Raw genomic sequence first — 15293 nt, 5'->3', positions numbered from 1 at the left:
GACCCAGGGAGGTGGAGGTCAGCGCAGGTGAGGCAGACAGAACATCACAGGCAGCAGTTCCCCCCAGTAGCTGTGGGAAGCCCTGAGCCCAGTCAGAAGGTGAGGCTGGGGTCCTCACCCCAGGCTGCACAGAATCCTTTCAAGGTTGGCCTGGGTCCCACCTGAATGCTGGGGTGGGGTGTCCCTGGTGGGACCAAGGCTGTATTTTCCAAAGAAACAATGTCCCAAACTGTGGTTCTATTAGGACTTCAGGTCATAGGTTAAAGTTAAAAAGCCCATGGCTGGGCTGGGCTGACCTGGGAACCGAAGCGCCTCGAACCTGTCTCTTTGGGAAAGTTATGGCTCATTCTCAGAGCAAGTGGCTTCTGAGGCTCTTCTGAGCTGGGCCCACGGAGGCACAGCCCTGCCCCATGCTGTGCTTACGGTCCAGCCGAATGCATTTAAAAATATGTATGTAAAGATATATATAATTGTGGTAAAATTGCAGTTTAAATTTAATCAGCTTAAAATATATTTTTTAAATAAATTTATTTTATTTATTTATTTTTGGCTGTGTTGGGTCTTCGTTGCTGTGCGCGGACTTTCTCTAGTTGCGGCGAGCGGGGGCTACTCTTCGTTGTGGTGCGCAGGCTTCTCACTGCGGTGGCTTCTCTTGCTGAAGAGCACGGGCTCTAGGTGCGCCGGCTTCAGTAGTTGTGACACACGGGCTTAGTTGCTCCGTGGCATGTGGGATCTTCCCGGACCAGGGCTCGAACCTGTGTCCCCTGCATTGGCAGGTGGATTCTTAACCACTGTGCCACCAGGGAAGTCCCTTAAAAATCTACTTTCCAGCATAGATCCTTTGGGAGTTTATCTGTATTATCAATAAGGCAGTGGCTTTCCACCACCAAAGAAAAAAATGTAACTTCCTGGTGGCTGTGTGCTGCTCACTCTCACCGCTCTCCACCGCACAGCCTCCTTCAGCCTGTCCCCCAAGCCTTTCCTCAGCTCCCTCACGTCATGAGGGCTATGCCCACATGTCACCTGCTGGGGGACTTCCGTGACCGCATCCCACCTGCCACCCTCTGCCTGGTTTTCTCGTTTTCTCTCCCCTCCTGACATCACATTGTGGAGCCCCTTGGGCAGCTGTTTTCCATCATCTGCCCCCTCAACCCCAGCAGACAAGCCTGGGCCAGGGCTCTGGTGAGTGAGTGTGAGATCGTCAGGGACCCTTCCCCCGTGCATGGAGCTGCCCTACATCTGGTCTCAGTCGGTGGCCTCCAGGCAGGACAGACACCTGGACAGGTAAGAACCTTGGCTCATTCTCACACATGCAAGAGAGATCACACTATCGATTTCACGAAATGAGCTGCGTTTCTACGTTGCCACCCTAGCCGCTGGCAGAATAATCAATGCCCTTGACTCAGGAGCTTTCTGGGCCCTCAGCGTTCTCCTCTGAGAAATGGATCCTGACTCCTAGGTGGAGGGTGGTGGTGCTTCTGCAAGACGGTATAAGGAAAGTGTGCAGCATGGTTCCCACAGCCCTCTCACAAGTAAGCAAACACACTGGGGTCTGGGGAGGACAGGGAAGGCCACCTTCCTGCTCCTCCTCACCTCATCTTCCTCCCTCCCAGGCAGTGGCTAGACAGCTGTTCCCAGGCTCTGCTTTGAATTAAAAAGTGGTGTGGCCCTTTAAGAGAAGCATCCGCCACCCCCGCTGCCCTGCTGCCCCCTTTGAAGTCCCTGGCGCTGAAAGGTTCCCAGTGGCAGATCTGAGGGTTTGTTTCTGCCTCCCCAGAGGCCACGTGCGGATCACAGGGTGGGAGGGAGGGAGGGCCGAAGGTCACAAGGCCGGCCAGGCCTCCCTGGCCTGCAGCCGCTATTGCAGCAGGCACTGAGGACCAGCAGGCTGCATGGATGGGGACCAGGCGGCTGGAGCTCATTAGAGCTCAGCAGAGCCAGCAGCTGGGAGAGCTAAGGAGGCGCTGTCTCCCGCCCTCCCCGTGGGCCTGGGGCAGCCTGACTTCCCCAACGCCCTCTCGCCTATACAGTGAGGAGCATGCGCTGGCACTTCGGAGCCGCTCTGGCCACACCCCAAGAAGCCCCATCTGCACAGATGTGTAGGAAGCCCCTCCCATCGCCATGACCTTCCTCCCCCCAGCTTTGGAATATGGCTGGTTCCAGGTGGACCCAGGTGGACCCTGACACGCCACAGTTAGCTGAGGTCAGCTGTGGGTTGGCATCCAGGAGGGTTCTTCAGCCAGGACTGCCCACAAGCCAGGTGGGGCTGTGTGAGGGGGGTGGGCTGGTGCAGGGGCTCTCAGAAGCTGGCTCCCAGGGGTCGAGCCTGGGACCAGAAAATGCTACTTGTCCTCTGTTCACCAGGCACCGGAGGGTGGGGTTTGCAGCAGAGTGGCAGGAGCATCTGGGACTCAGCTTCCTCTCGCTCTCACCCATAAGTAAAGGGCACTCTGACTCCCACATGTTCCCAGTCCTAGGGTGAGGTGTGTGTGGGTCTCTTCTGCAGGTGACCCCAAGGCTGCTCAGGCCAGGCCTGCAAATGGCCACCAATTCCCAGGAGAGGACTTCTTCTGGCATCATGCCTAGGAGCTGTCTATTAAAGCCTGTAACTGACCAGGTGGTCCCAGCCCCACCTTCCCCTGCCCCTGCACCAGATGGCTCCAATGGACTTTTCTCATCAAGGCCCCAGGATGTGAGGCAAGGGGGGTTCCTGCTGATGGATGGGGGGGGGCTCGGGGAAACCAAAAGGGTTCAAGCTCTGTAATTACATGGCCTGAGCTTAAGGCCCCTCCCCCAGCTCAGAGCCCGCAGTGGGCTCTTGCCTGGCTATGGAGTGGGGTCTCCATTCAGGGCAAGCCACTGGGGGGAGTGCAGTGGTCTGCCCCACTTCCCTGCCCTCTTGGGCCTCAGAGGCCAGCAGCTGGGATGCAGAGCCGCCCAGGTGGTTGTGTGAGGCGGGGCGGCTGAGGCCCGCAGGCAACAGCTGGGCCCCAGACAGCAGGCAGCAGCTGCAGCACAGAACAGCCTTGTGCTCTTGGAGCCCTGGGCTCAGGGCCCTCGGGGATCCCCAGGAAGGAGCTGGCTGTGTGATACGGGGCCGTCCCAAGTCCAGGCAAAGGCACTGGGTCTGGAGCTCCTGGACATCCTGAGGACCTGAAGGCCCAGTCCCAGGTAGGATCCCCTGCACCACTGACTGTCCCCACCATACCTTCCTCCCCAGGGCCTGCCTGCCAGTCTGGGCCCCAAGCCTGCCTCAACTCGGGCCCTAGCTCTTGCTTCCTGAAATGTGCCATCTCTGATGCCCCCTTCCCAGGAATTGGGCACATGTCCATGTGTGGACCACAAGTCTCATTGCCCCCCTCTGTGATCCCTTCCTTATATCTTCCTCCCCAAGGGACCAGCCCCTGAACCCCCATCCTATACCTGGGGATGCTGCTCCAAAATAGGCAGAGGCCCCCCTCTGGGCTCTCATTTTCCCAGGCCTCCTTGCACCTGGGCATGCATGAGATCTAAGCTTGACCAGAAGCACCTGCAGCCCACCTGAATGGGAGCCAGGAAGCCAAGAGGCAGGAATGATACAGAACCCACCCGGGACATGGCAATGGGGGGGGCTGGTAAGCAGAAGGGTGGGTCCCATGTCCAGCATACGTGGTGTCCATGGCCCATGGGACCACTGCAACAAGGCAATTTGGGACATTGTTCCTGCTTCTCCTCCTCAAGCTTGAGTGTTGGCCCTCCAGACATTCCATGAGCCCCCTGTGCCCAGGACCTCAGTCTACCTTGGTGTCTGAAGGATGGCCAGCATCCACCAGGGAGCAATAACTATCAAACAAGTCCTGCCTCATTTCATGCTCTCATGACCCTGGAAAGCAGGTACTATTCTCGTCTCCACCTTACACATAACAAGCCTGAGGTTCAGAGAGCCAGCTGCAGGCCCAGCAGCAGCAGAGCCAGGCCCTGAATGCAGAGATAGGCTCTCAGTCCCGCAGCTACATCTCTTAGTGTGTGGGCCCCACAGACATCTGTCTAATGAGTGAATGGGGGCATGTACATGCCATGTCCCAGCAGGATCTCCAGGGTAGGACCAGCCCACCACGTTCATTCACCTGCCCCGCATCCCTGCCAGTCACCTGGTGCCTCAGGCCCAGCCTGCTGACCATCATTGGTTAGACCCATTGGTGTTTGGGATTTTTTAGGTAAAATTTATAATATAAAACCACTTCAAGGTGTACAATTCCATGGCATTTAGTACATTCACCATGTTATGCAACCATCAACATGATCAATTTTAGAACATTTTCGTCACCCCAAAAAGAAACACTGTACCCACTAGCAGTCACTCCCTGTTCCTCCCTGTCCCCTGGCAACCAAAAGTCTGCTTTTCTATCTCTATAGATTTGCCTATTCTGCATATTTCATGTAAATGGAATCATAAGATATGTGGCCTTTTGTTTCTGGCTTATTTCACTTACCTTAATGTTTTTAAGGTTCGTCTGTGTCATAGCATGTGTCAGTACTTTGTTCCTTTTTATGGCTGAATAATAGTCCATTGTATGAATGGACCACATTTTATTTATCCATTTTATTCATTATGGACGTTTGGGTTGTTTCCCCCTTTTGGCTATAGTGAGTACTGCTGCTGTGAACATTGATGGTCAAGTTTTTGTTTGAACACCTGCTTTCATCTCTTTTGGGATTATACCTAGGAGTGGAATTGCTGAGTCATGTGATAATTATACATGTAATTTATTGAGCAGCCACCAAACTGTTTCCATAGTGGCTGTACCATTTTATGCTCCCGCCAGCAATGCACGGGCTCCAGTTTCTCCACATCCTCACCAATGCATGCTGTTTTCCATTTGTTTTTGTTTTTGTTTTTGGCCACACCACATGGCTTGCAGGATCTTAGTTCCCTGACCAGGGATTGAACCCAGGCCCTCGGCAGTGAAAGCGCCGAGTCCTAACCACTGGACCACCAGGGAATTCCCTGTTTTCCATGGTTTTCATCACAGCCATCCTAGTGGATGTGAGGTGTTATCTGAACTGCTGCTGTTCCACCAGGTAGGTTCCCCTTCCTCCCATGTGTCAAGGCCACAGTGGCCTCTGGGCTGAGTGCAGGCAGCCTGGAAGCAGAGGCCCGGAGCTGAGCTGAGTGGCTCCCAGAACCTGCTGTCCTAGAAACCCCCTCCCATATTTTGGGAGCTGAAAACTCTGAGTTGGGGGAGTCTGAGGTGCAGAAGGTAAAGCTGGCCCTTGAGGGGAGGGAGCCCAAGTACAGAGCTAGTCTGTCTGAGTCGAGAGAAGGATGAAGTATGAACAGCCAAGGAAGGCTCTCTCAGGGGCTGTCACCACCAAGAGTCTGAGTTGGGGGTCTAAAGCTTAAAGGAGAGGGTGTGGGGAAGGCAGAGACACAGAAGGACAGGGAAGTTCTGGGGAAGACTCTTCACTTCTGCTAGTAGTGTTGAATAAATCAAACGGATTCATTTCGGTCAAAGTGCAGGCTAAATCTCATTACAGCAATACTAGCGAGTCCAACATGCATGCTCCCGCCTCGCACCGGCATTTCATTGGCAATTGTAACTGCCATTCCCACAGCACCGAGCACTTTCATGCATGGGCTCCCGTAATCCCACAACAGCCCTCTGATGGAGGTACGGTCATTGCCCCGCTTTAAAGAAGAGGAAACAGAGGCACACAGAGAGGTCACGGGCCTTGCCCAGGAGCTCCTGCCAGGAAATGGCTCAGAGCCAGGTCCGTGTGAAGTACAACCCTACGCAGTCTTGCCATCCGGCTGGAAGCAGCATTTCCCTGCCTGGGACTTGGAATAACAGGCTCCTAGACGTAGAGTGTTCCTGGGGCATGTTCTCCCCCATGCCTAGGAACACCTTCGCGTGGGGGACCTGTGTTTGAAATGCCTGCCTCTGGCCAGTCCCACGCAGGGCCTATATATTGACCTGAAGACAGGAGGGTGGCAAGTGTGGATTTCCAGATGCACAGCTCACTCTCAGCTCTTCTGCTGGCATGTCTGAGTCTCAGTTCCCCTCATCAGGAAAATGGATGCCCAGCTGCACCACAGAAGCTTGTGGGGAGGACCTCTTTTTGTCACAGCTGCTCTCTCCTTCACTGAGTGACCCCAGCCAAGGCCAACCTCTGGGGCACCTCAGCCTGGTGTTAGGCTTTGAGGTTTAATTTACCGCTTAAACCTCACACAGCAGCTCTCAAGGACCCTGTCTGGTCTCCCACTTTGTCTTCTGAGAGCCTGGCCAGAGCAGCCTGCTGTGTCTGTGCACGGGGTGGGTGTTGTAACTTTTTAACCCTCAGCCCATTACTCAGCCCAGGGACTGGTGAGGACAGCTCAGGAGGCAAAGGCAGGGGCAGGATCCCCGGTGCTGCCAGAGCCTCTGGCAACCACTATTCTCCTGCCCCAGAGGGGCTGCAGGTGCCTGCCAGCGGACACAGCTTCCCCACTGCCCCGAATTAGGAGGGAGCTCAGGAAGCTCTACCCCAGCTCTAGACCCAAAAGGCAAGGTCTGTTTCCTGTCTTTACAATGGTGTAATGACATCCACGGAGCTGTGGCTGGGAGGGGAATGAGAGGTCTACCAAAGCTGTCTATGGCACTTTGTGGGTGTGTGTGGAGGGCAAATAAATGCCCTTTTTTTTCTTTTGTCTGCCCACCTAGCCGGGAGGAAGCCTCCTAAGTAAACAGCTGCCCCCTCATCCCATTTTGATTTCTGAGGAGGAATCTCCTTCTGTCCCCAGTGAGGTGCACTGGGAAGGTGAGGTGATGGGGCAGATGCACTACGGTGCTTGGAGGTCACTGAACAGAAACCAAGGCGGCAGCTCTTCCATCCGCGACCACCCCAGGGGCGGCTGGGACTGCGGGAGAGGTTCTTGGGGGTCCTTGGCATGGGGTGCAAAGCGAGGGCGCACGCGGGGAGGATCCAGGACTCCGCTCCGAGGCCCACCGACCTCGATAAGTGGCAGCGCCCCCTTTGCCCCCACTGCCCTCCGAGGGCCGCCCAGAATCTGTCCACCCAGGCGCGGGACAGGGTGACTCCCCCGTGGCGCCGTGCCGCGGCGCCCAGTCCCTCCCGCAGGTCGCCGAGGGCGCCGGGGCCTCGCACCACACCTGTCCGCTCCTCCGGGAGGCCCCGGCGCCTCTGCTGCCGGCCCCTCGGCGCGGAGCCCTGTGTCCGCCGTCGCTTTGATCCCGGGGGCCCCGCTGGATAAAAGTCCCGGGAGGCTCCGCGCCAGCGCCAGAGGGGAGGCAGCCGAGCCGGGCGTACCAGCAGGCTGGCGCTGGGCGAGCGACGCCGAGGAGCCGGGGCCGCGGGGCCGCCCTCGCCGCCCGCGGTGAGCGCAGGGCTCCGGGCCGGTTCGGGGTGGGGGTTGCGGAGCGGGGTTCTGGTCGCCCGTGGGTTGCTGTGGGCCTGGGCGGCGGGGGCGAGGGGACCCCGGCGGCTCAGGTGAGCGCTCCCCCTGTGCCCCCAGCCCGTCGGGCCGACCCACCCCGTGGCGTACGGAGCTCCCCCCGCGCGGAAAAGCCCCGCTCCTTCCCCCCCGCCCCCCCCCCCCGCCGCCCCTTCCAGTCGCCCGGGGGCGGGGGCGGCGGCGCCGGGCTGGCCGCGATGAATGAGCCGCCGGGGCCGCCGGGCCGCGCTGCCCCCCACGGAGCCGGGCCGGGAGCGCCTCCGGCGGCCGCGGCGGGATAGTCCAGGCCCCTCCGTCAGGCTTGCGGTTTGGGAAGAAAAGGCGATGCCTCCGCCAAGAAAAGAGCGAGCGCGGCCCCCTCCCCCTCCGCCGAGCCCGGGCGGCGGCGGTGGCGGCACTTCTAACGCGCGGGCACCCGGGCCGCCGCGGCCCCCGCAAACTACGCCCAGGCTCGGCCCCCGCCGCTCATTGGCGCGGGCCGGAGCCAGCGCACCCAGACCCTGCGCTGCCCTCGGCCGGACGCGCGCGGAGCCCCAGCTGCCCAGGCCGACGGCGCCCGGCCCGAGAGCCTCGACGCCGAGCCGCCCTCGCCTCCTCTGCCGGGCCCAACGCAGGGAGCGGGGCGAACGAGCAGGCGCGGCTGGCGCCCCGCGGCCCGGGCGCCCCCGGCCCGGCGCCCTCGCCACCGCGCCGCCTCAAGGCCGCCCGCTCTCCGCAGGTGGCCGCGGGCCCGAGCAGCGCGGCCATGGGCCGAGGGGTGCGCGTGCTGCTGCTGCTGGGCCTGCTGCACTGGGCCGGGGGCGGCGAGGGCAGGAAGACCTGGCGGCGCCGCGGCCAGCAGCCACCCCCGCCGCCGCCCCCGCCGCGGGCCGAGGCGGCGACGGCGGCTGGGCAGCCGGTGGAGAGCTTCCCGCTGGACTTCACGGCCGTGGAAGGCAACATGGACAGCTTCATGGCACAGGTCAAGAGCCTGGCACAGTCCCTGTACCCCTGCTCGGCACAGCAGCTCAACGAGGACCTGCGCCTGCACCTCCTGCTCAACACGTCGGTGACTTGCAACGACGGCAGCTCGGCCGGGTAAGGCCCGCACCCGCCCGCCGCGACCGGCGCGCCCCCGCCGCTGGCCTCGGGGCCGCGGGCCGCCTCGTCGCCGGCGGGTTCGCACACCCGCCTCCCTGTCCCCGCTCAGACGCACGGAGTCTCTGCACTGGACCCTCCCTGCTGGCCGCAGCGGTGCTCGCCCACGGGGGAAAGGGCTCCCGTCGGGTCTCGGAGGCGCTGGCCCCGGGAAGGGCCCTGCTCGGAGGCTTGCCGCGCGGGGGTGGGGCAGCGCTGGCAGCGCTGGTCGCGGGCCAGCCCGGGCACTGACCCCTCGGCCACCGGTGCCCAGCCCCTGTGCTCGCGTCCTTCGTTCCCTGGGCGGGGAGATGGCAGTCGGCGAGTGGCCCTGGCTCCAGCAGGAGGAGGTGACACAGGGGGGCGGGGAGAGTCCTGCCGTACCCCCACCCCCACACCAGCTCTACTCGCCCCGTCTGCTCCCTGCTGCTGCTGGGACTGCCAGGGAGCCCAGCCAGCCAGAGGGACAGGCAGGGGGCGCAGGTGGGACAGAAGGACCTGGGGTGCAGCATTCACCCCTCTCCAAACGGAAGCAGATAAAAAAGAATGCGAGGCTGAGGGTTAGGGAGGGGTTGGGGGCGCCCATGCCCTCAGCGACTCCACAGCCCGAGGAACTGGACGTTAGGTCGGGCCTCGGAAGGAAGGCTGCGACCCTGCCTCGGTGGCGCCCTCGCCCCTCCACGCGCGCCTGTCCTACCCCAGTGCCCCTGCCCCACGCACACTCCTCCAGCGAGAGTGCTTTTCACTCTCCAAGCGCCACTGCGCGTCCCAGGAGGATCCCGAGCCCCAGCGAGGACCCCCCCCCCCACCCCCGCCCGGCCGCCAGCGCCGAGGTTACAGCGGGTCTGTCGCGGGGCGGGCAGTGGGGATTTTCCACGGACCACACAACCCCTCGCCGCCCTTCCCCGCCCCGCGAGCGCCACCTCCCGGGACTGGCTGGCCGGGCCGGGCGCGCTCTGCGGGGGCCTGGCCGCTGGCGCCCCCGTGCGGTCCGCGCGCGCCTGGCGACAGGTGGAATGACCCCTTCCTTCCTGGAGCTGGGCCCTGCAGCCCCAGCTGACCGCCCGCTCCGCCCACTTCCCTTGCAGCTACTACCTGAAGGAATCCAAGGGCAGCCGGCGATGGCTACTGTTTCTGGAAGGTGCGTCCTAGGTGCGGAGGTGGCGGGGTGGGGGTGGGGATCCACTCGGCACTGGACCCTGAGGTGGTGGCTGTGCCCGCAGGAGGCTGGTACTGCTTCAACCGGGAGAACTGCGACTCCCGATATGACACCATGCGGCGCCTCATGAGCTCCAAGGACTGGCCGCTCACTCGAACAGGTCAGCGTGCCAGGGACTGACCAGGAGCCCCCACGAGGCGGGGGGGGCGGGTGGTGGCGGGGGAAGGGGCTCATAATTGGAAGTCCTGGAAGAAGCTCCTCCTCTTTCACTCCCTAGAGGCCCAGAGAGGCCCCACCCCATCCATCCCCCCCCCAAAGTTAGGGATCATTCATTCTCACCTTTCATTCTTCTTCCACAGGTAACTTCCCAGGGCTCACCCTGGCTGTGCAGTACACAGCTGGTCCCTAGGTCAAAATATCTGGTGGAAGGGGGGAGGTTGAGGGCCATGTCCAGATGTCACAGCCTGGCTGGTCATCCTGGCCATGGGGACTCCGTGGAGTAACTAAACCCATCCATTCATTCCCCACTTCCTCAGCCACCTTGGTTCAGGTGGGTGTCACCACCCACCTCCTTGCTGTGGCCAAGTAGGATGCCCCCACAGCCCCACACCTTCCTATAGTCCTCACCCCTGCATGCCCCCTCCCACCAGAAAGACCCACTGCCTCTGTCCTCCCCTGCCACAGGCACGGGGATCCTGTCCTCCCAGCCAGAGGAGAACCCCCACTGGTGGAACGCCAACATGGTGTAAGAGGGAGCCGAAGGTCTTTCCTTGGGGGTCCTGTCCTTGGGGGTCCTTCCTGGAGGATCCTTCCTAAGAGGTTCTTAGGGGGGAGTCCATCCTTGGGGATCCCATCCTTGAGGGGGTCTGGTCCTGGGAGAGGTCTTCCTAGGGGGTTCCTGTCCTCAGGAGTCCTTCCTGAGGAGGGTGGTCCTTCCTGGGGTCCTCGGGCAACAGAGAAGCATGGCGGGCTCACACCATCCCTGTGTCACAGCTTCATCCCCTACTGCTCCAGCGATGTCTGGAGTGGGGCTTCATCCAAGTCTGAAAAGAGTGAGTCCCCTGCCTTCCCCCAGCTCTCCCCCACCCCTGACAGAGGCAGGGCAGGGAGGACGGAGCTCCTGGAGAAATACAGACTTTCAGCCTTGTAACGCCCTCTAACCCTTTGATAGTGTGTCCCAGGGTGCCTGCCCTCAGCACCCATTGCCTGGCTTGTCCATGGCTGGCCTGACCCTGAGGCGTCCTCACTCCTGGTTGTTCCCTGCGGGAGAGCCCCCAGCACAGCCTTGTGCACCTAACCCGCCTCTCTCTAGTCTACCCAGACCCTGTTCCCATCCCCTCTAAGACCCTCCAGACCCCCAGCTATACCCCTCCTTCTGCCAACCTGGGGGTGGGAGGCCTTGCTCTGTGTCCAGGCCCCCACTTGAATCCACCCTCCTTCTCTGTGCAGACGAGTACGCCTTCATGGGCGCCCTCATCATCCAGGAGGTTGTGCGAGAGCTCCTGGGCAAAGGGTTGAGCGGGGCCAAGGTGCTGCTGCTGGCAGGGAGCAGGTGGGCTGGGCAGGGGCTGGGGTGGGAGTGTGGATGGAAGGGAGAAGATGGGGCTGAGCCAGGGCAAATGCATGACCGGGAGGCTCAGCATCACGGGGCATCTCAGAGTTCGGCTCCCAGGTGCCATGTAGCTGGAAGCTGTCCAGAGGATGCTTCTGGGTCCATGGTTGTTGGGTGTGAGGGAAGCCTTGGACTGCAGTGACCTAGGCAGTTGGTTAGGGGTTAGCTGTGAACCCATGTACCACCAGGGCTGGGGTCCCTGGAGGCAGGATCACACCTGCTGGTCACTGTATCCCAGCAGGCATGTAGGGGACCCAGGGGACATCCAAGGAATGGATGGAGAGGCCTGGGGCACCTAGTTCATCTTAATTTTCAGATAAGGAAACTGAATCAGAGAGTGAGAGAGAGGAAGGGAAGGAGGGGTGGGAGGAAGTGGGATGACCTGACACTTAGCGCTGGGTCAGTGCCGGGAGCTCTGCCAGCCCTTCTCTGCCTCCAAGACCTCGAAGGGCCCAGGGGACTTACACATGAACACAGAACGTGTTGGCAGCTCAGAATGCTCTCAGATCCCTGCCCACTCGGGGATGGGCTTGGGGATGGGCGGGCCCTGGTGGGTGAGTGTCCTCATCTGCCTGGCCTGACATCCCACCTTCCCTGCAGCGCGGGGGGCACAGGAGTGCTGCTGAACGTGGACCGCGTGGCCGAGCAGCTGGAGGAGCTGGGCTATCCAGCCATCCAGGTGCGGGGCCTGGCTGACTCTGGCTGGTTCCTGGACAACAAGCAGTACCGCCGCACAGACTGCATTGACACCATCACCTGCGCGCCCACGGAGGCCATCCGCCGGGGCATCAGGTGCTCTGGGAGGGAGGGCCCATCCTGTGCAGAGGGCCTGGGGTGTGGTGGCATCTGTGGGTGGAGAAGCTCATGGGAGGCCAGGGGCAGCCTAACCTGCAGCATGTGGCCTAGGTACTGGAATGGGGTGGTCCCGGAGCGCTGTAGGCGCCAGTTCAAGGAGGGCGAGGAGTGGAACTGCTTCTTTGGCTACAAAGTCTACCCAACCCTGCGCTGTGAGTGGGCATATGGGGCGGCGGGGGGTGTTTAGACTATCTGCGCCTGCTGGGAACCCAGCCTGGAGTCCAGCCCTCAGAGGCTAGGCCCAGAGACCACTGTCCCACCTAGGATGGGTGACAAAGTCATCTGGGCTTGGCTGGGACTTTCCTGGTCTTAGCACTGGCAGTCCACTTGGTTCGAGGCAAACCAGGATGGTTAGTCATGTTTCCACATCCACGGTGAGGAATGCGCTTTGGAGCTGGATCCCAGTGCTGCGCCTGTGTGGGGCCTTGGCTGTCCCCCCAGCCCCACACTTGAAGGGACATCATCACCATGTTTTGGTCAAAGTAGAGTCCCTGGGAGCCAGGCCAAGGTGCGGGGAGGGAACAAGGCATCTCTTCAAGGAAGGGTGCTGGGGATGCTGGCGGCCAGCACCCTGCACAGAGAGCCCGGTTGGCCTGTGAGCCTGCTGTGGAGCTGACTGCAGCCTCGGGCCCCTGAGCCTGGGGTGGGGGGCAGAGCACCGAGGCGAGGCCCATCTGAGCCGTCCCCCCAGGCCCGGTGTTCGTGGTACAGTGGCTGTTTGACGAGGCCCAGCTGACTGTGGACAATGTGCACCTCACGGGGCAGCCGGTGCAGGAGGGCCAGTGGCTGTACATCCAAAACCTGGGCCGTGAGCTGCGGAACACACTCAAGGACGTGCCGTGAGTGTGTTGGGGACCCCACTCAGCCCCCACCCCAAATATACAGTAAACCACTTGACTTAAAAAGAGAGAGAGGCCTCAAAGATGGAAAACAGGAAGCAGCCAAGGGGTCCTTGAGTACGTGACAAACTGTGGTCCACGTAGACAAGGGGATCTTACCCAGCGCTAGAAAGAAGTGAGCGATCAAGCGGCAAAAAGACAGGAGGAACCTTAAAGGCGTGTTACCAAGTGAAAGAAGCCAATCTAAAAAGGCTACATGCTGTGTGATTCCAACTCTATGTCATCCTGGAAAAGGCAAAACTACGGACACAGTAAAAAGATCAGTGGCTGCCAGGGGTTGGGGGAGAGAGGTATGAATAGGTGGAGAACAGGAATTTTAGGCCTGAGGAGCTACTCTGTATGGTACCACAATGGTGGATACGTGGCATTATACATTTGTCCAAACTCATAGAACGTACAACACCAAGAGTGAACCCTGATGTAAGAGTGAACCCTGATGTGAACCCTGATGTACAGACTCTGGGTGGTAATGTTGTAAGAGTGAACCCTGATGTACAGACTCTAGGTGGTAATGATGTGTCAGTGTAGGTTCATTGATTGTAACAAATGTACCAGCTGGTGGGGGTTGTTGATGACGGGGGAGGCTGTGCGTGTATAAGAGCAGGGGATAAATGGGAGCTCTCTATGCCTTCCATTCAATTTTGATGTGAACCTAAAACTTCGATTAAAAGCTAACTTATTAAGAAAAACAAAATATTCACCTGTCCGGGAGAGCCCCCACTCCGAGCAGGATTTGGAGGCCGGAAGGGACAGGGGTTAGTAGGGAGCATGTGTGCTGGGGGGGACAAGGCCTTGGGGAGCCGCTGGCTGGCACAGAGGCAGGAGGGAAGTAGGACGCAGGCAGGGGACAGCCTCCCAGTAGAGGGGGCTGGAGCTGCTGTGACCTGTGGGCTTTGGGGGTGGGGAAGGGCTGAGGCGGGGACATGGTTGCTCACAGGTTGTCTTCTCCCCAACAGGGCCAGCTTTGCCCCTGCCTGCCTCTCCCACGAGATCATCATCCGAAGGTCAGTGTCGCCAAGCCCCAGGACAGCTCGCGTCTATGGCTCTCACTCCAAGCATGTGCAGTGCCCCCGTCCCCAGCAGGCCTGCCCACCGGCCTCCCCGGCTCTGGCTTCTTTTGGGGGCTTTCAAAATCACTTAGACAACCCACTGTGTGGCAAGAATTCACTGGTAGCAATGCCGTCCTCTGCTTTGGCCACACCTGAGTGACCCCCACCTGGGTTTCTGTCTGCAGCCACTGGACAGACGTCCAGGTAAAGGGGACCTCGCTGCCCCGGGCACTGCACTGCTGGGACAGAAGCCTCCACGACAGCCACAAGGCCAGCAAAGCTCCCCTGAAGGGCTGCCCCATCCACCTGGTGGACAGCTGCCCCTGGCCCCACTGCAACCCATCTTGCCCCACCATCCGGGACCAGTACACGGGGCAGGAGATGAACGTGGCCCAGTTCCTGATGCACATGGGCTTCGACGTGCAGACAGTGGCACAGCAGCAGGGCCTGGAGCCCAGTAAACTGCTGGGGATGCTGAGCAGCGGGAGCTAGGGCCCCGCCCACCTGCCCTCCAGGCCCTCCTGTCCTCCTAGGGCCGCAGGGCCCCGGCCATCCCCATCCTGGGTCTGGATGCCCTCCCCTGGCAGCCTTCACTGCCTCTTTCCCACTGCCTCTGGGAGGCCCAGCCTGAGATGGACCCACCGTCAGCCCAGCTGTGGCCCTGGGCCCCCTCCCATCCCTCCCTCCTGACTCCCGCCTCCAGCCCACAGTGGGGAGTCAGAAGCACTGGATTCCTCAGCCCCCAGCCCAGAAGGCCCCGCCCCAGCCCAGCACCCAGCCTCGCCTGCCCTTTTGTATTATTTTATAAAGTGACTTTTTTTATTACTTTAATTTTTTAAGAAAGAAAAATAAGCAAGAAATATATAGTGAATGATATTGTTTTGTAACATATTTTTTTTAAATAATGAAGAAAAAAGATAACAAAAGAGCCTCACCCTGTAGATGTGTTTATTTGAGGGGGCACTTTGCCCACTTCACACCCCTCCCCCAACCCCGACTCCACCCCCCACCCCCACCCCCCTGGTCCAGGGCAGCAGAGAGACTGGGGGCGACCACGGGGCCTCTTGCCCTTCAATCCCTGCTCCTTCTGTTCATCGTTTCAGCAAACAGTAGTGATGGGCTTGTTTCGGGCGAGCCCCCAGCAAGGTTTTATGCTCCCTTTCCTCTTTAT

At 60.3% G+C, this 15293-nt stretch overlaps 1 protein-coding gene across 3 annotated transcripts; it reads left to right on the top strand.

Annotated features, from left to right (window-relative positions):
* Positions 1 to 7098: 7098 nt before the first annotated feature.
* On the top strand, positions 7099 to 14998 carry NOTUM (notum, palmitoleoyl-protein carboxylesterase). Of its 3 annotated transcripts, none has more exons than XM_059996303.1 (11): positions 7099 to 7354; positions 8151 to 8509; positions 9637 to 9689; positions 9772 to 9867; positions 10392 to 10452; positions 10701 to 10759; positions 11157 to 11259; positions 11920 to 12326; positions 12866 to 13013; positions 14030 to 14077; positions 14308 to 14998. In XM_059996303.1, the coding sequence occupies exons 2-11, from the start codon at positions 8178 to 8180 to the stop codon at positions 14612 to 14614; spliced, it is 1614 nt and encodes a 537-aa protein (XP_059852286.1). In that variant the 5' UTR covers positions 7099 to 7354; positions 8151 to 8177; the 3' UTR covers positions 14615 to 14998. The 3 variants fall into 3 exon arrangements, with proteins under 3 accessions (XP_059852286.1, XP_059852285.1, XP_059852287.1); XM_059996304.1 differs by lacking the exon at positions 7099 to 7354 and having other exon boundaries at positions 7615 to 8509; positions 11920 to 12111; positions 12226 to 12326; XM_059996302.1 differs by lacking the exon at positions 7099 to 7354 and having other exon boundaries at positions 7612 to 8509.
* The last annotated feature ends 295 nt before the right edge of the window (positions 14999 to 15293 follow it).

This window comes from Delphinus delphis, chromosome 19, assembly GCF_949987515.2.
Source record: "Delphinus delphis chromosome 19, mDelDel1.2, whole genome shotgun sequence".
NCBI classification, from domain to species: Eukaryota; Metazoa; Chordata; class Mammalia; order Artiodactyla; family Delphinidae; genus Delphinus; species Delphinus delphis.
The sequence above is the reverse complement of the archived record's forward strand: the minus strand, read 5'-3'. Positions and strand labels throughout refer to the sequence as shown.